The 23,542-nt window shown below is 44.1% G+C and overlaps 1 protein-coding gene across 2 annotated transcripts; it reads right to left on the bottom strand.

Annotated features, from left to right (window-relative positions):
* Nucleotides 1-110: 110 nt before the first annotated feature.
* Nucleotides 111-23,447, bottom strand: plcg1 (phospholipase C, gamma 1). 2 transcript variants are annotated; one of them, XM_072366415.1, is made up of 33 exons: nt 23,156-23,447; nt 21,803-22,090; nt 16,033-16,185; nt 15,821-15,914; nt 15,635-15,682; nt 15,057-15,141; nt 14,849-14,932; nt 14,473-14,495; nt 14,309-14,378; nt 14,126-14,227; nt 11,501-11,619; nt 10,864-10,949; nt 10,411-10,531; nt 10,036-10,204; nt 9,779-9,901; nt 9,455-9,556; nt 9,087-9,274; nt 8,734-8,934; nt 8,516-8,635; nt 8,163-8,343; nt 7,951-8,028; nt 7,751-7,854; nt 7,509-7,602; nt 7,251-7,320; nt 6,330-6,487; nt 5,894-5,990; nt 5,552-5,776; nt 5,311-5,459; nt 4,866-4,980; nt 3,902-4,063; nt 3,724-3,812; nt 2,943-3,187; nt 111-2,838 (listed from the first exon to the last, which is right to left on the bottom strand). In XM_072366415.1, exons 2-33 carry the CDS (start codon nt 22,017-22,019, stop codon nt 2,796-2,798), a joined length of 3,915 nt encoding a protein of 1,304 aa, XP_072222516.1. In that variant the 5' UTR covers nt 22,020-22,090; nt 23,156-23,447; the 3' UTR covers nt 111-2,795. The 2 variants fall into 2 exon arrangements, with proteins under 2 accessions (XP_072222516.1, XP_072222515.1); XM_072366414.1 differs by having other exon boundaries at nt 7,251-7,323.
* Between the last annotated feature and the right edge of the window lie 95 nt (nt 23,448-23,542).

Raw genomic sequence — 23,542 nt, forward strand, 5'->3', positions numbered from 1 at the left:
ATTCATTTCCTGTGCTGCAGCATCTGAAGCAGAGAGAGAGAAAAAACTACTAGCATACACACATGTACCTCACAGACATGAACAAATCATTTACGATACAGAAGACAAAGTTGTATAAAGCAGTGAGTATTTTATTTACTTTTCAGGCTTGAATATGTTTCATATGAAAGGCAAAATTAAAATGTATACTTCTCTCTGTTGTTTAGGCACATTACAGGAAGGCAGATGTAAATGAGGCTGTTAAAAACAAAGACATTACGGTTAAAGCTCTGTGCACCCACACAGGTCTTCTTAGTTATTCTGGTTGATTAGACCTCATTACACATCGCTGGGAGCATTCCTTCTCCCTTTTTTGGACAGGTACAAGAAAGTGATCAGTAGAAAATCACGTGCTCACACAGTGCTGAGAGGCAGTCACAGTAAGTGATGACACCTGTGTGGGTACACCACAGCAGTGCAGGTGGAAGATGTGGCTTTAATGTGACGTGTTCGCAGACTGAGGCACATGGAGATCCGTAGATAGACCAGCAATGCTGCACTGGAGGGTGAGCGCTCTGCAAAGACCACTCATCAACCGCTGGAGATGGACTACATGCAACACGAAAATGTTGAGGTGATAATGCAACAAAATGCTGAAGCGACCTCAAGTAATCGCACTTTCTCCTGCTCGTACTTTAAAATCGCACCTTATGGCTTTACTGAGTCCCCGTGGTCAGACACAGAGAGAATACTGAGCATACATCATACAGTCGTCACGTACAAGCAGGGAAACACTGTTTCAGATTCATACCTCTTAAGATAAAACCATGGCTCACGTAGAAGCTCCGTCTGCGCTCAGTGCACACGTTTATCATCCATCAACCGCAGACACGAAGTTCTAGACTTGGACTGGTCCTCCCGAGTCACACAACAAACGCAGGGACTTGAATCTCTCTGCACTGTACCGACATAAAGTCTCAATTACATTGTAACAAACTAATATATAAAAAAAAAAATAAAAAGTGTCTGAAGTCCATGATGAATTGTGACGTTGCATCCTCTTATGCAAACTTTGCATTGTCTGCACAATTAACATCGGATAAGTTCGTGGGGAGTGGTAATTTGACTCCATTCGATGGCAAGATCGCTTAAAATCCCATCAGGTGTCTGGAAAGCAGCTTGCTGCTGAGGCAAAAACTCCTGAAAACGTGACTGCAGCACAAACAAACAAACAAAAAAAAGGTCCCTTATGACCGTGTGGTACAGCAAACTGTACCAGATGGCGTGATGTCTGACATCAGTTATTCCATCCCTCACTGCTGGTCAGCAACACTGAATATCTTTCCAAAGTACTCAGAGTAAACACCTCTGCTTGGGACCCTTAAAGTCACGTCAACACGGCACACCTGCTGGAATTAAAACAGTCGTGTTTATTTTTACCGTCGCCCGTCATCCGCGCTCACAATGGGAATGGCTATATGTAGAAACCCAATTTAAAAAACAATGCATCGACAATCCTCCAAACGCTGGGCTGCATAGTTAATAGTAACTGTATTACAATCTTTTTCTTCCATAACTACACTATTTATGGCGTAGTGACTAAACTGAACTGTGTCCTGAATCTGAAGTGAGCAGTATTCATGCTCCTCAAACCACTAAGACTCCTGAGCCCGTGTGTGAACCATCGCTTCACGGAACAAGACAGCGGCGTGACCACGAACATGTCGGCAGGCGATGCATCTAAAACTGATGGTGACGAGGAACGCGGTACGAATCGCAGTCGGACGACAACCTTTTCTCGGCTGAACGTTTATCCCTGGTCCTGCATCGTCACACAGGGAGGTGTCGGATGATCACTGAGGGGCTGGACTGACGGATGGTTTTGTGTCAGACTGGCTTGTGACTGCAGAACAATGGAATGATGTGCAGTTTTAGGTTTTTTTGGAATGCAAGTTAAAAAAAAAAAAAGTGTGTAAATAAGCAGATGTGGCTTGGTCTCTCACTGCTCCCGACACAAACAGGCTATGACTTCTTCCTGATGCTCAACAGAAAGAAAAAAAAAAGAGAAAACAATGCAACATCGCTCTAGATTTAAGGTACGAGTTAAACTAGAGGCACACAGAGTCCGTTAAAAATAGCAGTAGAGAGCCCTCGAGTTTACACAAACATTAAAAAAAAAGTCACATTATGAATGTTTAAAGGTTTAAATAATTACAATAATTAACAAGATGGAGACAGGAGCTCTTTGAGAGCAGGTCAGCTGCTGCTGTTCTCCGGCCCACAGCACAGCAGGAATAAATATATAGATTCATACACGTCAAAAAGAGACGAGCAAAGAAACTTATCTGGAAACAGTTTCAAACTGATGCCTCTTCTAGCTCTCTCTTTTCTCTTTTCCTCCTCTTCGCCTCCAAACTAAGCAGCCGTTGTGCAAATCGAGAACACAAAAGATTACAATCTGCCCCACAATACGCACGGTCCAGGACTGGAACTTTGTCAGCCTTTGCTTTTTGTTCTGTTGTGAATGTCAGTTCGTCTTCCTGTCCGCAGCCACGTGCTTCCTCTCAGCGACTCCCGCCCCTCCAGTGTCCGAGTCTCTCCTTCTCATCAGGCGGGCGGGGAGGGGGGAGAAAGGGAAGGTGGGGGTTTGAAGAATGGAGGGAGGGAGGGAGAGCTGCCTGAAATGTAGGCCAAAGTGGTGGTGAGTGTTTCCATGGAAACAGTGGTCACAGCAGTCAGTGACATCATCAGAACTAGGAGGGGGAAGGATTGGGGGTGGGGGGCTGCGACAGAAATGAGTCCCGATTGGCTTGGACTTAGACATGGTTCTCTCCGCTCACTCTGGTCCTCTGCAATATCCTGAAGTGAAGACAAAGACAGAAGGATGTCTGGAATCTTCTACGCCCCCGAAACTCACTGCATGGGCTTGTGCAACCCCTGAAAACAACACGCCACTCACTTACTTTCTGTAAGTAAGTGAGTGGGACACCCTGAAGTCTTCTAAAGGGGACTGGTAGCGGGATTCAAAGGAGCCTTCCCTCCCTCTGTAGGCCAAGGCCTGAGCCGGCGACTGGGGCAGAGGAGACATGCTGGAGGAAGATGATACGGAGCTCAGTTCCCCAAAACGTTCCCGAGAAAATTGAGCGGATGCCGGCAATGATGTGGCCCCGACTGCGACGAACGGGCTCAGAACCTCCCCGTTCTCATCCTGAAAGAACCAGAGGAGAGCTTTCATGTATTTTTCACACGTGCACTGGAGCCCTTCTCTAGTTTTCCAGCCGTGCCGACTCCTTTGATGTAGCAACACATTAATGGCTGATAATTCCCTGCTGTTTACCAGATGTGTGAACACACAACTCCAGCTGAAAATACTGTCTGGACTTCATGTGAGAGAATGACTTTAGATAAGATACCATTTTATGTGCTGTAAAGAGATATTTGATTAACTCAGCATAGGGAATCAGCACGGCTGTTCCTACACTTTAGTAACACTTGATTTTGTCCATAAATCTAACAGAAAACTGTATCAGTTGGTGGATTTTCAGAACAGCAGATGTAGGGGAGTAACTACAAGTGACTGCTGAAAAGATGTGGTGTGCATGTGCTTCAGTTACCACATGACTTGCCGACCACATGTCCGGACATAGGTGTCGATGCTAATAGGCTGCTGTGTGTCTCAGAGCTTGTTGATTGTACAGTGATCGCTGAGCCACTTTAGAAAGTCAGTTCAGAACGGTAGCTCACCCTGCCTCTGACAATATCCATGTGGACTAACAAAGACGCCAACTCCAGATCCTCGTTGGAGCTGTTCTTTAGAGGTACAGACCGGTAACCTGCAAAAGACAGAAGCAGAGCGATTTAATTAGAGCACTAATAAGCAGTAACGAGCTTTGTATCACAGAGAATACATCTGAACACATACCTGTCTTGAGGCCCTGAATGGGGAATGTGGCTTGTGCCAAGAAGTTTTGGTCGCTGAACATGTCAATCTCGTAAACCACAAAACGCAGGAAGGCGAAGGCAGAGTTGCACACGGTGAACTTGTACGACTTCCTCGACCATGTAGGGTTCAGACCGTTGTCAGCTAGTGAGGACAAAAACAAGAAAGGTGAAACTTCAGCATAATTATACTGATATAAAACCTTAATTTGCCTTGGCTCATATCTCCTTCCATCAGAAACCGAAGGAGATAAGAATATAAGCTTATCGTTGTAAAACAGGAGCTGGATTCACATCCGAATCAGCAGCAAATCAACTGACGCGTATATCACTTATAAAGTTTGCACACATCAAACCAATTCCAAAGTAAAAAGTGAAGATGAAAAAAACAAAAACACAGCTGCTTTACATGATATTGATGTTGTACTAAATGAGCTCCGAAGCAGAAACAAAAGAGACACAACACAACGCTGCCAAAGCCCACAGCAGAATGCACTAAATTCTAAGTACTAATTGTAGAAAATAGAATTAAAAAGTGTGTGTTTGGGGTACTCGCACACTGATTAATGACAACTGTCCACTTCAGAATTGATTTTAAGGCTTCATTATTGGTTTACAAAGCTCTTAACGGTCTTGGTCCTGCCTATTTATCTGATTTTCTTTTATCCTTCAAAACTCCCAGCACCAGGGAGCCTTTTAATTTGAACCCAAGTGAGGAGCAACAGCTCAAGGTTTCAAAGCTTCCTCTTTCTTTCCCACTGAAATCTGACGAGCTGCAACGACATGTTTTTCCTTTGCATTCCCAGACACGGCTCAGTTGTTCCTTCCTGTTTTTTAGGCCCAGAAAGGAAATTACAAGCGGATAAATGTATCCAGTAAACAGCAACTTATTTCTGTAGTTTTGGCACAATTTTCCCTTTACGAGTTCGAACTGAAGCAGCGCTCACCTGCCGAGTCCGTTTTTTGCTTGGCACTGTCATACTCAGCGCCGCACACCTCAATCTCAATGAGAGGGGAAACGATGCCTCGTCCGTGCTTAGGAAGGTGCCTGGCGCCCAAGACCTTCAGAAGAGAGGAAGAACTTCACACTTCATGCATTCAATCAAAGAAACCCACTCACACCTAAACTGTCACCTTAAGCCCACATGTAGCGGCAGATTTGACACTTTTTTTCCTTTTTACGCATACTTCTCAGTTGTGTCGTGAAAATAATTTCTCAAATCTTAAATGCTGAATACAAACAGAGCAGAAAGTCCCATCACAAATGGCTAAAGACAGTCGTGTATTTACATTTTTTTTTTAAAAGTATTGACCTGGTGTGTTTAATAACGAGACAACTTCACTCATTACGTGCATCTGCATGCACACCATCCAGTCCTCTCTCTACTGTACCTCTATCTCAAGAGTGACTTGTTCAACGCCTCGTAGCGTATTTCTGTCAAAGGGATCAAAGTTGTCATCCCTCATGATGGAAGGCTGAAGGACATAGCCGCTCCTTCCGTTTAGCATGAACAGGGCCTGGTTCATCTGCATGGGCTTGTCTGCATGTGGAAGTGGAAAGAACAGATGAGGAGGCTAAAAGGATATAAAGAATACACACAAGTTTTGTGTGCTCTGAAAATAAGTCGCATACCTGCTGTCTGGAAGTTAAGCGCGACCAGCTGGGACCCGCAGAGCCACATGGGCAGTGGGTCATAGTTGGAGGAGTCTAGTCGCTGGCTTCTGGGGTAGATCCTGGACAGTTGTAGCCGGTTGTACTGCAGAAACTTCTTACCCTTGATCTTGTTCACATACTTTTCTGCTTTGGTCTCGGGGAAGGACGACATGTCCCGGAAGCATGCCCGGTCCGTGCCTATCTCTGTACAATGTGAAAGCAAAGAATAAAGCCAACCCTCGTGCATGGGGCTTGAACGCATTCTCATTTGTGTCACGTCAATGGAAATAAATTGTTTATGTAACTGAGCACAGTCCTTACTTTCTTCGTCAAATGGCACAGGCCTACAGTAGATGACCAGGTCGGATAATTCCAGTGCAATCTTCTTCCTCCTCTCCATCATCTTCCCCTCCTCAAGCTGGCCACAGAGACACACAAACATAAACACGGCACCTCCAACAGCAACACACATCACTTCACAAACTGAAGCCAGACCCGGGCCCCAAGCTGTTTCTCTCTCCCCAACAACCACTGCTCTGTTGGGCCGACTATACAATCACAATACCAGAACGATACCTGACAGCTTATAGTTTGTGACTAAGGACGAGCAGAGCAACGTCATATGTGCTCACTGCTCTGTCGCTGTCTCCAGTCACTGTTTCCTGAATACATACTATTGCAAGGAATGCACAAGGCTCGACTTCCCCTGAACATATGAGCGCATTTCCTGTTAGACATAAGATGTTTGTATATTTACTTTGGCCTCTGAGGTCATGGTGACTTCACGGATCTTGATCAACCATTCTTTGAGTTCCTCTTGGCTGTTGGTAGCCACATCCAGCACGGGGCCCATGCGCATATTCGGCACCAGGGAGAAGACGTGAGGTCTGCTGCCTTTCCCCTCGGGACGCCCAACTGAAAATAAAAGAGAGAAGAAGAGCCCCCTACTTCAACTTCAGCAGTAAGATGCTTTTGTTTAAATGAGCAACAAAAGTGAAATGAACGAACGAATATTTAATTCACGAATGAATAAAAGTGAAGGAACAAAATAGGAAACAAACAAACCAACATCTGTAAACACCTGTATCACTGGATACACAATCTGTCTCTAAGCCTCTTGGACAACTAGAATTTGAATGAAGATGGTTTCAAAATGTCTGAGAAAAACAAAGCATAAGGTTCAGATAATTTGAATTTTGACTTCAGCAGTAAGTCAGCTGTTGTACACGTAAGAAAAGTAGAAGCTCGGCCTCAAAAGTTCAGCGTCTGCACTTTCTCCAGGAGGAAACAATTGCATCAGCCTGAGTTAATCCATTAGTGGTCATGTGAAGGAAACCTTGGACTGAAGTGATTTGGAAGAAATTATTTGCCACTAGATGGCGCCACAGAGCCATCCAAAGGCACAAACAAAGACTGGGGCACCATCTCTGCTTATAAAGGACTGCAACAATGTATGACTGGATATGCAAATCCTAATGTGTACTGACTGAACTGGAGAACGTCAATAAAATATCAGATACTGACATGTAAGAAATGAGAGAGAAATAATGAACAATGAATTAAAAAGATGATGGACAAAAAGACAATTAGGAGATGATGTGCATGAATTTGACAGCCTGACACGGTTTGCTCTGCAGCCCTGCAGCAAAGTCAAACAGGAAGTGAAGGGGCAACTCACCAATATGACAGGAAGACAAGTCCACGCTTCCTCTCAGCAGATCTCCCAGAGGGCTGTTTTCTGTCATCTCCTGCTTTAACAGAAAAAAATCATCAATTAAGATGTTGTCACCGTTGTGGAAGTTCTAGTCCATGTTACATTCCGTGAGAGCGGATAATCAACACAATGGCTGACGAGGCCCGACCTCCCTGTGGAGGCGGCAGGTGTGTTTGTTTCATTTGAAAAAAATTAATTTGCTGCTGTTGGTTTGATCCTCACAGTTCTGTCAGGCTCTGCGGCTGATGGACTGATCTCCTCCACGTGGTTTGCAGGAAACCACATCTGCTTCTTCCCTCCACAGTCACCTTTCCACCTGTGAGAAGCAGGCAGCAGATGCATTTCACACTAATATGGTTAAAAAAAAGGCTCACTCTTGTCACATGCACTGGCTTTCTCTTACAAAACAAATATCATCACTTTGTATGGATCATTACAAGCTTGTTCCTGTTCCCGTCACTCACCATCCTCCTTCCTGTTTGTCTACATTGGAGATAATGGCATTCTTGGTGAAGGAGAGCTCGTCATCTCTCTGGGCTTTGTAGTCATACATTGCTCTCACCGTACACTGAAAAGACAAGAGGCACGCATTCACGGCTGATTTATTAAGTGTCAGAGGTGAGGAGTTCAACTGCACGCCAACCTCTTAGTGCTGCACGCTCACCTTGAAAGTTGGCATTTGATTAGCCTCCACGTAAAAACCAGGATTTCTGCCCTCATACAGAGACCCGTAGTCTGGCTCCTGTTGGATACACATTATTTTAGTAGCTCCTTTCGTCAGGCTGCAGTGGATTTTTGACTGACTTATCAAAAATCACATTTTTTGCTTACTAATATCTATTAAACATTATATCAGCTGCACAGTGTGATACTCACAGCAGTGCCAATCTTCTCCAGTGTGTCGTCATTGATGGGATAGCGTAGTTTCATTTTGCGATACAGAGGGTGCTTTTCATAGTAACTGATGAGATCTACAAGGCTGTCGAACTCAGAGGTGCCCAGCACCACAGTCTGACCCTCCTGCTGCACTCGGCAGTGCTTGATCTTACCCTCAGCCCTGTGAAGAAATCACAGAGAGAGCCATGTTAAGAACCTTACTTGTGGTATTCAATTCAAGCCTCCAAGATTTATCCTACTTTACACATATCCTGGTGAATCAAAACAGGGGGCACATGTAAATGACTTGAGCTAAACAAGTGTCATGCACTGAGACAGCAGCAATGAGTTACCTGAAAGAAATGGCAAACGAGTTGGGTTCTGTCCTTTTCCTGACCAGGAAAGCCCCGTCACGAGGAACCCTCATCAGCTTGTTCTCTGCATCGCTCCTGGACAGGCTGGCATGGTACCACCTATGATAAACAACAAAGCAAAAACAGAAGATTACTACGAGGGAACTTTTTTCCATCTAAATTCTCTCCAAAAACTGCAGGAATGCCTGCAGACTCACTCTTTGCTCTCGTGGGCATTAGTCTGAGGCACCGGCTCAGTCAATTTCATTTCAAACTCATTGCAGCGCAGTGCCACCTGCTGGTAGTGATTGATCAGAGCAAAGAGCGTGTCAAACACCAGGTTGTCGGTCAGGTAGAACTTGGGGCTGCCTGCCTCCTGCCGAGAGTGGATACGACAGTGCTGCACCCGGCCAGAACGCCTGTAGCAAAAATGGAAGAGACGGAGGAGGGGACAGTTTTAGAAGCAATTGTGTCCGACTTTACCCCGTGTTAACCTTTAAAACACTACTCTCAAAGTATCTGTGCGTTATTCCCATTAATTATCTGCAAAGAGACGAACTGCAAAGCCTACCAGAAAGACAGCGTGTAGTCTCCAACAAATGTTTCACTCTCCCGGACCAGGAAGGAACCATCAGGAGCTCCAGTCTCAAGGCAGTACTCGGACAGCAGCCTCTCTGCGATCTGCCGTCCATCCCGTCCAGCACCAAGCTTGCCATGGAACCATTTCTCAGTCACATGCTGGTCCATTCCATTGGACACCTGGGAAATTGCAGAGAAAGGGAGAATTTAGCTGACTTACAGCTACAGCGTCTCAACAGTCCACATTTGGACAGCCATGTCCTCCCTTCATCCACAGATCATCATGCAGAACCTGCCAAAAACCTGCTCGACTTCTCTAATACATATCAATTAGGCAAAATGCCACGTGCAGCTACTGACCTCCCTGTGCTCCTCCTCCTCATCGTTACCCTGGTTATTGGAGGTCTCTTCGGAGTAGTAGATCTTACTGCTGGTCAGGACAAAGAAATGAGGGTACCACTCCTGCAGGGAGAAGAAGGGAGGATGAGTTTGTTTAAACAATAGAATAAAACATTAGGAGAATCAGTGATGTAATGAAAAAAAACTGTACTAAACAGTACAGATAAATATGCGTCTTTATTATCACCTCATCGTGTGGCCTACGATTCCTTGGTCACTAGTTTGAGTTTGAACATTCTTTGATAAGGAACCTAGTATTATTTCATATAAAGTGAGCGTGCTTACATGGTTGATGGGATCTTCCAAGTACAGGATGCCATTTTTGATAGAGTTGCTGATATCATTCTCAGAGTATGGTGTGGAGGTGGAGACCTCCTCATAGGCACTGCCCTCTGCAAGCTTTTTATGCTGTAGTAGATCATGGGGAGGACCCACAGAGGAACACCAGTGGAAATGAAGTCAGAAGCACGACATAGATAACCAGGTAATCTTCATTCTGAAAGTATTTAAATGATTTGTTATGTCTGCACACAGCCCCAGACCTTGATAAGAATCTTCCTCTTGAGCTGGTTGGGCGAGGGAAGGCCATCTGCTGAGATATCCACGGCCTTGGTCAGCAGCATATCCCCAAACACCTTTTTAAAGTAGGTGGCCATATTCCTCTGCTGGACAATACTACAGTGGTCCTCGATGGACAGGATGACGGGATAGCTGAACGAAAAATTATTATTAATACTCCAAGAAAAGTGTGTCTCAGGTCGATTTTCTTATCTCATCTTCTGACACAATAATGAATGTCACAGTGGCTTGTCCACATAGTTTTTCATGTGTCATCCTAACTTGTCATTTTTTAGCCTTTTCACCATCTTATCACCACTAACACCTATAAAAAGAAAACTGAACTCATGAAGACTCACTCTGACGTGACAAAGGCGTGCTCCTTTATGGTGGGCAAGACGTCACTAAACTTTATTTTTGTTGTGAGGGTGTGTCCGTGGTAGATGACTGGCATTCCGTTTGGACCATCCCAGCAGTCCACTGAAAGACAAACGCACGCAACATCCTGTTATCTTCCACAGGAATGAGTAACAGTAGAGCTCAAGTGCTATGAAGTTCGACAGGTTTGCTTAACCCAGTCTTTTTACTAGTGTTTACTGTAAATCCAGTCATCCATGAGTCAATTCTAATTTTAGGAACCTGCTTGACAACGCGCGCCCGTACACACCAACTGTACGAGCGCACGTTTGTGTGTAAAGGGTGAAGTCGAGCTGTCACAGACAAAGGCTAATTATGAGGTCGAAAGTCAAGTGGGAGTTATTCAGTGTGTGTGTGTAAAACTATAGCGTGTGTGTCTGTGCATGTTTACCCACATTCGATACAGCGGCAGCCCATCCGCAGACAACGAGCATACGCCTCCAAGGACGATTCGCTGGAAACCTGGTCTCCCGTCAGGTAGCTAAAAAAAAAAGCATAAAGCCTTAAAGTAAACAAGATGTGCACGTCATGACAGTTTCTCCAAAGGACTCGCATGTCAGGGACTGCACCGCACCCACACACACACACACACACACAGGTACACAGTGTCTTGGCTGGTATTGCAAACATTCTGATACAATGTGACACGGGCTCTTTCTCTTTTGTTGACGGGAATAAATACTTCCTACTCATTCAGTCTGTCAATTCAGTCGTGACCACAGTAACATGGGAAGTTTTCATGCCCTGCTCCAGTGAGTATTGTTTCACATCTAGTACAAAAGGTTATCATTTCAACTGCCTTTCACACACTTTTCAATAGGAGGAAAAATACATTTTCCTGCAAACTACGAGCCTAGACCTCATTCTGGAACTCGATTGTTAATTATTGCACTTTTATCTGATGTATGAAGTCAGTTGAAATGCCTTGTTTGGGTAAAGATTTCAATAGGATGCCAGGCTTTAGCTTTCCCAGGGCATAATTACAATTGGCAGAGCAGAATGTGTGCATGCCCTCCATCCCGCTGTCCTTACGTGTTGTGTGAAGAGGAAATCCAGTAGTGGGACAGGGGGTTGTTCATATTCTCAGGACATACTTGGTCCAGCGAAGAATCCCAGATGGTGTTCTCTTTGGAGAACAGGTAAGAGAGGAACTACACAGGACAGAGAAGATGACGTAAACATGAGAGCGTGTGCTTTGCCTTTTCCAGTAATGTCATGCAGAGCCTGTCCTCTTGAATCATGGCAACCAGTTTCTTTACACCACACGCCCATGTTGCTGTAAAAATGTTGCCTTCTTCTTTTTTAAACAAGCAAATGAAGATAAGAAATGGAAAAAGAGGTGTTGTTTCACACATTAAGTTTTCTGCTGTTGTCATTCAATCAGAGATTTCACACAATGACACCATTTCAGTTCTGCAAATTAAACCAGCAGAAATATGTGGCCCCTCAGACCACAAGCACTGCATTGTTTGTGTTTTAACTCCGGCTGTCAAGCTATTCACTTTTTTTAATCGTGATTAATCGCATGTTTTCCATAGTTAACTCACGATTAATCTCTATATTAAAAATATGGAGATAATAAACACAAAGATGTTGTATTTTTAATGTATTTTTTCTTTTATTTCTTCATTCAAATAAAAAAGTGCACTGTAGACCCACTCGACATACACAGCACATAAAATTCCACAACAATGTGGTCTTAAACCTGAAGCGGGGGTATATCCAAGTCTCCATGACCACGGTTTGAATGGAAGAAGTATTGCCCTCATTCTTCTTCTTCATCTCTGCGGTTGGCGACCAACTTGAAGGTGCCTTCCCGCCTCCTGGAGGTCCCACACTCGTCTTGTAGAGGACAAACTGGGCCGCGATTAACCGCGATCAAAACAATTAACGCGTCAAATTTTTTAACTATGACAGACCTAGTTTTAACCCAAACTGTTCTCGCTGAGGAACTCAAAACAGAACTTTAGACGATGACCATTTAGTCACATTTTTCAATAATTCTAGACATTGTGAATCAATTCTGTAACTAGTAGAACCAGTGCGGCTTGCATAGAGACTCCATGTTCCATCATGAGAAACACCAGGAAGAGCTAAATATTACATTTGCATGTGTGTGTCGATACGTGTGAGCGAGCACGACGACATAAGAATTAAAATCAGAAAGCAATGGAATATTTTCATATTTCATTCCACTTATTACTTCTCGCCTTTATTCATGATAAATGCTTGTTAATCAACGGGCATTTTAAAGCAATAATAATGGGCTGTTTACGCTGAGGGAAGGGATCATCACTAAAGGATGTAAATCTGCTCTCTAAGCACTACTTAATCGTGGCTTTAACCTTCACAGCAAAAAAACTAAATTCTGTAAATTGTTATCAGCCATAAATTCATGTTAAACATGACTGTGTTGCTCCTAAACCTTCCATGGGTGTAAAAGTATGGAAGAAGGTTCATCTGGAGTTCCACACAATCTTAGTTGAGGTCAACTTTTGGAAGGCTTCAAAAATGAAAAAATGTGCCAATAAAATTTGAAATCCTTCATTTTACTGCTTCGCTCCGCCTGAAAATAAACTATGTAGCGCGATACGCACACTTAATCCTTCATGCACACATGCTTGCTGCACAGTGCTCAGCAGCGGTTAACATTGTTGCCTCACAGGCAACAGTTTTCAGCTGAGGCTTTTCTGTGAGGAGTCTGCATGTTCTCCCTGTTCCTGTGAGGGTTTTTCTGTGCTCCACTTTCCTCCTGCAGAGCTAAGACAAGCCTGTCTGTCTCTGCGATCGCCCTCGCCACAACGCAAGTTACAACAGGCTTATCTGCATGTTAATAGAGCTCTACAACACAGTTATATCCGAACTGATATCTAATACAGGCCTAATAATTCGGATTTGTTTCTTATAATCCAGTTTCATCCAACTACATGTGAAAAATTGTGTGAAACCTCTGCTGAAGGTTAATTTAAAGATTTAAAGAGCAGACACATATTCTACATCATAAATGGTAAACCATTTGGTTTAGGAAAAAATAATAAAAATGGAAGAACATTTTTCTAATTGCACCAGTGCTGCAGACTGGATGTCATGACGCTGAGCGCTGCGACTCACGGCGTGCATTACAAAAGCACTGCGCTACGTTACTTTTACGTACTTCACCTTCCGACCTCAAGAAGTTTGTAAAAGTACAAATGTGCCAACAAACATGCACATTGTGCTCCGATATTGTTCTAGTTTTGCTGAAATACTGCTCTCAGCATGGCCAGGGTCTCTTAACCTGCTATCTGACACATTCATGTGCACAGAACAGCACCATCACCTGCAGGCTGTGCCGCACCAGCTTCCTCTTCTTTTTTTTGTCAAAAACAACCTTTGGGTGACCACAAAGCATCCCTCGCTTTCTGCACAACTGTCAAACAGAGTCACGGTACGTAACCTTTTCTAATTGTGTGGAAAAAGGCATATTCGGTCAAGTCTGTGGGTATTGATGTCAATGTCTGAGCACCTCCCACCTACATCGACAGCACGGGGGGCATCGGAAAATATTACTTGCAAAAATAGATTTAGAGTTTTTCCATTAGCGAGCAAAACCTGAGAAAAAGATCAAAGTAATAAAGAAAATGGGTTAAAATAAAGTAGGAGTGGTGGAAAACGTACCTCATCTTGATGGAAATAAGGCTGCTCCACTTCTCTCAGCGGATCTTTCAGGTAGCTGAAGATAAACTCCTGAACTTTGTTGTTATCCGTGGCCCACAGTTCCTTAATCAACCAACAAATGCAGATGGGTTAGACAATAAGAATTAGAAGAATCAGCAATATGCTCAGTGACTGAAGAATTACCCTTTGAGAGTCAAGGAGGAAGCTCTTAAAATCCTCCAGGGAGATCCTCTGTTCTGCTCTATCAGTGAACCTGGTAAAGACAGCGCTGGTTCGCTTTAGTAGCTAAACATGCAACACAAAAGAAAGAGTCCCTGTGTATATCTGAGCATGTTGTTTTGACCTACCTTTGTAGAAATGGGATCTCCATCTGGAAAAGCGGCCAAAAACAGAGAATTTCAGTTAATCAATGGCAGTGCTGAACATTTACTGTGTGCAGTGCTGGTCATGTAAATGGTAACAGACTTCCTGAAGGTAGGAGGAGGGAGGGCACTGAGGTCATCCATTTAATCTGACCCCAGCCTGCCTGCTCATCTGTGTATGTGTGTCCTAATGGCCTCCACTAGAGGGGTTTGGTGGGTTTTAACTGGTCCATATTGATCTTGCAGCCATTTGAGAACACACAGATGGGGGATGAAGTGGGCCTTGGCAGGGCATCAGATAGGGTAGTGTGGGATGAAAGTGCTGGGACTATCTGTGGAAAAGTAAAATGACTGCACTTACGTTTTTCTGAGCATCAAACATAAGGCTTCGATACAGCTGGGCAAACTGGCTGAAGGGCACATCTCCATTCCTCAGCTCCGAGTCCTAGAAAACAAGTAAAGAAACATCGGGGAGGAGGGGGGGTACAAGACATGAATAATAAATCACCAATATTCAGTTTCTAAAAGCTTCATGGTGAGGTGGAAGGGGTTAAGTGGAAGGAGGTTACCGGAAGCTTCTCTCGGAGGAACCTCATGTTGGGCACCCTGTAGTTGACTTGGCTCAGCATGTTCTTCAGATCCTTACAGGATATCCTAAACACATACAAACGTTAAGTAGAAAAGAAAAATTCAACATGGTGCGCGCACACAATAGACCTGCAAGAGTAGATAGTCTTGAATCAGGCCGACTGTAATTTCTATGGTCAACAAGGCAACCTGAAACCTTGCAAACAAACATGCTCTGTTGAGGCGTTATAGCTTCACTTCTACTGCACAGCCTGGGATTTAGCCAGAGATGACAATACCCTCACAACAGAACAAAGACAGGGATGTGACAGACAAACATCTCTGCAAATCTCCTCCATTCTCTGCAGTCTGTTTCCTGCCGCAGGAAGAGTGGCTGGTGTGTAGCTAAGAGGTCAGTTCCTCCACTGCACCTCACCTTAGCACCCTCACAAACACCGACGAGCCAGCTGGACTAAATCTACTGGCTCCCGAAGGTAGACCTGGATGGTGTGCTTCACAACTGTTTCGTTTGGAGGCGATGTCAGCAGTAAACAAAACCGATGTAACCGATGTGGCTTACCTGTCTTCTCTGTTGCGATCGACTGCATAGAACTGCTTGCGTAGCCACCTAAAAGACGAGGACCAATAGGTTCAATGTGTTAAAACAAACAAATGTAAAAATCTATTCAAGAAAAATGGTGTCTGTTAAAAACCATTTGTCAGCACTTTGAGCTCTGGTTATGATGTGTATTTGCATAAATGTTACCTCTCTATTTGAAGCGGGGTTGGGGACTTCAGCGTGTCAGCCACAAGCCAGTTTAACCCCTTCACCCACATGGTCATCTCCTCATCAGATGTTGCTGAGGAAACAGTAACACGTTGGTTTGATAGTGTTACAAGATGTATTTACTCAGACACGAGAGTGAAACCCAAGACTGATGGAGGCTTGTAACAGTAATGAAATGCTGAAGGGTCTACCTGCCAGGCTGAGGGATTTAAGGCGAAACTCGCTGCCATACAGAATAACAAAGCAGTGAGCCTGATCGAGCCGAGCTGCAGAATCCTCCACATAGCGCTCAAAGTCCCGGGACTTCTGACCAGGACGGATCTCTTTGATCTCACGAATGTCAACTGCAGAGACGGACAAACATACAGCAGTGAGTGCAACCCTTCTTACAGAGAAACAAAAGAACAGATGGGCGATGTAATGTCAATAATCCTCTGGTAACAACGTGCAAAAAAGAACTAATGTGTTGTGCTTTTATGTGTAAAAACGTGTCTTCAACATCTAATTTGTAGACTTTGTGTAATGTGGTTTCATCGTAAGAAAAAAAAAAAACAAGAAGAATTAGCTCCAAGCCTCTCGGGAAGTGATTTCTAATCTCATACATGAAGTGTGTTAGCAATGCTAACAATAATCTCACAGCTCAAAGGTGAATGTACACGTTGGGGGATGAGCATGTGTAATGGTTTGAATATATCAGAAAGACGTCTTTAGCAATGACAGCTGGAAAAGGTTTGTCCTGACGCCATTCACGGGCAGTCTGACTTTTTACGAGTGTTTAGGCTGTAAAGTGGCTCAACGGGTTTCTAGCAGAGTTAGATTAGCAGCAGTTGAAGACTTAAAGCAGGAGCTCTCCTGCCAAACACACACACAGACATTTCTTTCAGCTCCTGCTTCTCTTCCTGCCCCCGAACCACACATCCTGTGCTTTTGTCGCCTACACACCACATCTGTACTTGCGTATAGGTGAGTATGTGCATGTGCTTTTCTCAAGCATGAAAAACGATGTCTTCAGACACATTCTTACCAAAGTGAACTCGCTAATCATACATCATATCGCAGTTTACTTTAGCAGCAACCATGGCCAGCAGATATCCGCTGAGAGCTCAGCAGCTTTGACAGGCTGATCTGTTAGACGGCATCTTTAGTCGTTTGAGTCAAAATATTTGGAGGCCGTCTCTGACAGATGCAGGAAATAAAGAGATAGCCAGAGATGCGACCTTACCAAAAGAGATGAGAGAAGATATCCTGCAACACACTCCCTCACTTCCTCCTGCTTCCTTTCATGCAACATTTCAAGCACCATAACTTGGCAGCACTACTGTGAACAAAATACCAGAGGTTCAAAAGCAAAGGCGTTTGTGATGCCACTCTTTGAGAAACGAGACGTTATTTTTCCCCCAACTTAAACTAATATTTCAAAAAGTTTAACAGCGCAGATGAGCAGTGATTGTGACAGACATTTCAATTGTGACAGTTTCATTTAAAAAAATAATAAATTAATGAATAACTGAAGGTGATAAAGAATCAGAGCTTTGCAGGTAATCATCAGCTAAACTTAACGATCATGATAGCCACTCTGGACGGACTACAGAATAAATAAAAAGCTGTGTTTATGATCAACACAACACTATAAAGCTACCGTGCTGCTTTAATGTAAAACAGGAGTAGCTCACATTGCAGTGTTCAAACCTTTGAGGGAGCAACCTAAAAGCAGTTTCTTGACCATGTTGCCTTAGATTTGCTTCTACATTTCTCACAAATCTGCAGCACTGACAGTGGGGTGCGTGAAAAGAACAAATATATAAATGAAAGAGAGCGTCACCTCGAGGAGATGTCAGAAGCCCGAGGTGAGAATGCATGTGCGTGTCTTTTGTGGGAGCTGTGGAACAAGCGGGTCTGAACGATGAGTTTCCACAGACGTGTGCGAATAATCCCGACCACGACCCTGAGGATCGCCTCATCGTTCAAACCCAGTTATTTCTCCAGGCATTTCCAGGCCACAACTGATAACATTAATGGAAGATCTTGGGCGCAGGTCGAAATGGACTCGCCCACATCATGACTCGGAGGGCGCGGAGTCTCAGTATCTTGTTTGAAACATTAACAAAACTGCCAATTCACATTTACCACAACAACACACAGCTCATAAACCTCTAAAACCTGAGCACATCTCACTTGATATATATACATTAACACGTCCATTTCTGACTCAATTAGTATACAAACTGTCAGGCCATAGTGCAACATCTGAGGCGGGATCAATGTTTCATTTCATAAGGCATTATTGAGGTTACAATCATATTGAATAAAAAGATCAAAACTATTATGGAACATCTATCTTTCTGCTTGAAAAATCACAGAGCAGCTGCTTATTTTTCTGGTGATTGGCCGATGGATCCACTGTTCTCTGATCTAAACCGAACATTAGGAGGTCTAGAACTTGTATGCGTACTTCCACGCTGTGGCATTAACAGGTCTGCCCTGCAGTCACAGCGTGTCATCATCACTTACAGTAAAGGGGAAAGGTTAGGAGTCCCGTAGCACTCAAAATGTCTTCATTATTGCCCAAGGACATGCTTTTTTGTGTGCATTTTAGCCACTTGACAGTCTACACACAATATTTGTTTGATATGTATTTATAAAGGACGGTAAAACTACGGTAAAGGACGGTAAAGTTTAATAACTGCGCAACTGCTATTGTTGGATAGTGCCATTGTTTTTTTAGATCAAACTGAGCAGAGGGACATCAAAGTACTTTGCTACCATGATGTGAGCCTTTTGTGAATCATGTGCAGCAGTTCTGAGCCTTCATGTGCAGCATTGCCCACACTGGCTTACTGCAACCACAGATAATAAGGTTACACCCACCAGTGCAGACAAGAACTATCAGTCGAGTGTCTACGATACATGCCGTCATATTTCAGTCATTTGTGTTTAACAGAAATAGCAAAGTCCCTACTACTTCAATGACTCTGAGCAGAGCCTCAGGGACCTGATGACCAGATCAACCCTAAGAGCTGAGATAGAAGGTTTCTCAATCAGGTCAAAGTAAAGTCAAATCAATGCTTAAAGTTCTACAGCTGATTTGTCTGATCTCCGGAGATTAATGAGGACACTCAGCAGGATGTTTCACCACACTTTCTTTAGACAGACAGTCTAAAATTGACAACTACTTCATCACAGGAAGACTTAAGATTGTGCACGTCAGTTATCCGACCCTTTGAGTTTATGACACGCCGTGTCTATGCATCGAACCAGTCCGTTACTGACAATTATTCCTGATTTGCCAAGCCAGACATATGCATTACTGCACTAACATCATGTTCAAGATACAAACAAACTGAGTTTTCTGGTTGGGAAGATGGGGTAAACAACAAAAATACACCTTGTTGAAGGGACAACGTGGTCCCTTTCTCTGGGCATCATTCTCTCGATGCCGGGCCGGACCGATTCAGAATGGTGACATAAAAACAACCCGATATTCTATCCATTAATAAAGCCAATTTCACCTCTCCAGGAGTATCAAATGGCAGCTATGACCTCATGGTATATGAAATCCTTCACTTGCAACAGGATGATACTGTGTTAAAAAGAAAAACACATACAACACACTAAGCCTGTCGTTCTTTCTTTCTTTTTTTCTGGTGCGTGCTCTTTTTCTTGCATCCGGAACACAGTGCAGCTGTGCACAAGGCATCCTGCTATGCAAGAGACAGACGACTTAACAACTCACTGAAGACCTGTGTGTCCTCAGCCAGACACACTGTAAGTTACAGTAAACTCCCATCAACGGAACAAAAGAGGGCCAGAGGACGTTCTCCCTTCTCCTTTACTGACAGTGAATCTAATTGTACCCAGCATGCAATTCATTTGCAGTTAAAACAACAGTAGTTGTTCTTTTGATAGCGACACCTGCTTTATAATGCTCCCATGCCAGTTTTAAAAAGTAGGGACAAATGGCAAATAAAAGCAAAGGCAAATATTTGGAAATAATTCAAAACCTATTAGGAAATAGCAGAAAGATAAGAAATATGACCGAAAAAGAGGTTTCTACTCTGTAAAAGTAGGGAAAACAATATAATAATGAAGTATCACAGAGGAATACAAGAGAGATCTGTATGCAAGTGACTAAATTGGAAACCCAACAATGAACAGCCATAATAATCAGGGCCTTGAACATATTAAACAGTTGCAACTATGTAGTGAAAAATCCCTGCACAGGCTTTAGAAACCTACTGAAAAACCGTTGAACGCTGCTCCGGATACACCCTGAAAAGGGAAACAAGATCCAGAAATGTTTCCCATTCTCAGAGACCAAGAACGTTTAAGATGGATGGCGGCGAAGCAGAAAACTAACCGACAAATCAAAAGATGAAATCATCTTTGGGCATCTTAAATGCAGCCTCCATGGAGCAGGAGCCGGAGGAGGAAGGTCCACCCTGTTTGTTCGCAGCACAAAGTTTCAACGGTAGCATCTGGGATTGTGTGGGGCGCATTGGTGCACATGCTGTGGGGCAACCTGCGCATCTGTGGAGACGCCTTTAAAAGTGTGGCGTCACCCTAAAGTCCCAGATCCAGAGCCCAGACCAAGCCACTGTGTATTTCTAAAGAAAAATACAAAAAAGTGGACAACGGGCTGAGTGTGAGACAGGAGCTGCTCAGAGCTGCTCAGAGCAGCAGAGGAAGAAAAGGAGACAACGTGTTACGGCTAGTGCCACAGAGCCACTCTGTCCATGTGGAAGATGTTTCCCCGGGCATTAGGCTGGTGGATGGCAACCCTGAAATGCATGTGTTCAAGGTGATGATCCGGCCTCGGTAATGTCCAAAGCCGGAGCTCAAGGAGCCAAGAAAAGAGGTCGTGAAAATGAACTGGAGCGGTGAGAATCCTGCCTCGTGCCGCTTTTAATGCCGTCAAAAGCACAGTTCTGAACCACCACTCCTAGGGATATCAGGTAAGACTGTGACGCACAATATCATTGTTGAATATTGCAATGAGGACGTGACCTCCAGTAAACGTTAAAGCAAATACATGAGCATGGATCCTTGTTAAGTTGTAGAAGGAGCACAGAAGCAGAAGTGCCTCCAAGAGGACCGGAGCCCTCATTAATTCACCTGTGCCTGTCCCAAGTCAAAAAGTCCCGTCTTGATCAGCAATCATTTGAACGTGAGTCACTGCCATTTTGCTGCAAAAAAAGACGTCCTTGCTAAGACATCACTGGTCCCCTTTCGTAACTCATACGCACCAAAACATGGTCGGATTAGCGCCTCATCATTGTGTGCTTACAAAGCCGAGTGCCGTCTATAAGTGTCAGTTTACAACCTTTTCAGGCAAGACAAGTGTAAGCACAGAAGAAGAAAAAAAAAGAGGAAGTGTAGCATTTCTGCAGTTCAGATGGCGTTTTTTGGAACATGGTGAATCTAAAGCGAGGTTTACAACAACCCAACTACACGGGCAAGCAACTGGCAAGATGCAGTACTGAGACAAGAGGGGGGGGGGGGGGGTACGCTTCACAGTAATATCATTGTAGAGCTTTGTTGTTTTGTTCTGTTCTTAAGTGGCTTCATCGCATTCAAGCACTAAATATTTCCTGTCATCAGACAGCTTTACCTGTTGAAAGGGATAATCATGGCTCCGATCTGTTTTGCCTTCATTTCTACATTATCAGTGCTTCTGTCTTTTTGTGCAGGTAAAAATCTTACGAAAGCACCAACTCATTGTCCTCATTATTCACAGTTTTGCAGTATAAAAATGTGACATTCTCTTCATCTTTCGAGGAACGCACATTTCAGGGAAATCTAAAAAAAAAGCTGGTCTAAGGGTTTGGCAGTCTCTCATGAGCAAGTCACGCAACTCAGAAGTAACTAACCAGTTCTGGCACATACATTACGCTTTTACATTTAAAACCAGTTTTGAAACAAATCATTTGAGTGTGTTGGTTTGTTTGTTTGCAAGCTACTCACTCTCTCCTTCTATTTTATCCGTGCTCCGAGTCCAGATAATAGTCCTGGTCTCCAGCTTTACTTGAAAAGTCCTTCTCTCTGGCCGCTGGGATTTCTTAGAATAAAACAGAGTCAGTACTGTGCCCACCTCCAGGTCTCGGTACAGGTTGTTCATCTCTGTGTCATTATCCATCCACGGAACAGGTCCGTTGGAAAAGAAGCCAGAGGTCCCAGCCATGTTCACTTCCCCCGTTTGTTATCCGTTTCCTCTCAGAACAATCTGCTCAGTCCAGGCCTAGAAAGAGTTACCTACAGCAGGAGGAGAGGGGAGGTGGTGGTGGTGGGGGGGTAAAGAACATAAATGGGTATAAATGCTTTCTAAAAGCCTGACACGTAGACATTTATCAAGTTCAATTCAAACCAAACTCTTTGGCTAACATTCAGCCTACCAACTCATGTGGAATATTTTAAAAATGCTCACTCATCTCCTCTGAATGACACCCATGAAGATAACAAGTGTTCGTATTATTCTAAAGGATGGAATTTGTACGTTTTGTGTCCAAACATTGAACTTTAACACGTATTTTGTCTGTTTTTACTCTCATCATGCGAGTTTGTGCAGGACAGACAATACTGGGCCATGTTGGTATGGCATCCTAATATGTCCTATAGAAACACTACGTAGCAAAACGACAGCATGTACATAATACTTTATCAAACTATGCAGAATCGGATCCGACGACAAACATGCAAAGTGCACAATCACATTTAAGAAGAAACAAGTTGCTGAAAGCGCACGGTTATAAGTGTGCACGTACATATAGGATAAGCATTTTTTTCGTATAGGTTCCCATCAGGAAAAGTGCATTGTATCATTAACAGTGGTGTAAATAAGTGACAGCTGCAGCCTAAACGCGTGTGGCAAGAAGGGATCGTTTTAATTAAGATGATCTCAGCGCCTAACTTTCTCTCCAACATCAGTTTACCTTTAATCCAGCAGCGGGGAGGTTTAATCTGATTTACACTGATCCTAAAAACGGCCAACAGGCCTGTAACCTGCTGCTGGAGCACAAAGTTTCCTCTGAAAACATTTTTCTTTTTCTTTTTTTCCCCAGGAATACAACTGGTGGCGAATGGTGGCAGAGTGGGATACCACTGTAACAAGAAACGTCTGGCTATTTTCACAGCGTTGCAACGGGGCCGGTGCGAGCTAGCACGAGACTGGGCCGAAAGACGGATACGGATACTGGATTTATCCAAGAAAAAGGACAGGTAGCAGAAGCTACCGGCCCCTTCCCTGTTCGCCTTTCTGTGCGAAGGAAAAATGAACTGGAAAACAACACGTCGCAGGCGCTGCCGCGTTCAACTGCCTACCGCTGAAATCTCGGCCCGACCGCACATCTACTAACGGCTGCTCCTTTCTCCTCTCGTGCTCCCGTCGTCTTTCTCCCGCTCCTCTTCCTCTCGCACCCTGGTTTTCCGTGATTAAATCATCTCCAGGCCCTCGTAAGGCGCTGCGGTCCCGACGCAAATAATCCCAGCAGTTTCCTCTTCTACCCTCCAGCTGTCCATAGAGACAGGCAAGCAGACAGTGAGAGCCGTGGCAAGACTACGCAAGTTTGTCTGCTCTCAGACTGAACCAGCGTAGGCCCTTCCCCCCCACCCCCAGCCCACAGCCTGCCACCAGCAGCAGCATCCGAGCCGGAGTCAAAAACCAAGCTTCCGCTTCGGGTTTTCATAGTAAAATATCTTGAATGCGCC

This window comes from Leuresthes tenuis, unplaced genomic scaffold (genome assembly GCF_036924035.1).
Source record: "Leuresthes tenuis unplaced genomic scaffold, fLeuTen1.0.hap1 SCAF_16, whole genome shotgun sequence".
In the NCBI taxonomy this organism is placed as follows: domain Eukaryota; kingdom Metazoa; phylum Chordata; class Actinopteri; order Atheriniformes; family Atherinopsidae; genus Leuresthes; species Leuresthes tenuis.

Excerpts from the sequence above, each read along its gene's own strand:
- plcg1 (XM_072366414.1), bottom strand. The coding sequence starts at position 22,019 with ATGGCTGGGACCTCTGGCTTCTTTTCCAACGGACCTGTTCCGTGGATG. Across the intron at positions 10,950-11,500 it reads ATTTCCTCTTCACACAACAC|CTACCTGACGGGAGACCAGG; the intron begins GTAAGGACAGCG and ends TTTTTTTTTTAG. Across the intron at positions 10,532-10,863 it reads GGGCTGCCGCTGTATCGAAT|TGGACTGCTGGGATGGTCCA; the intron begins GTGGGTAAACAT and ends TTTGTCTTTCAG.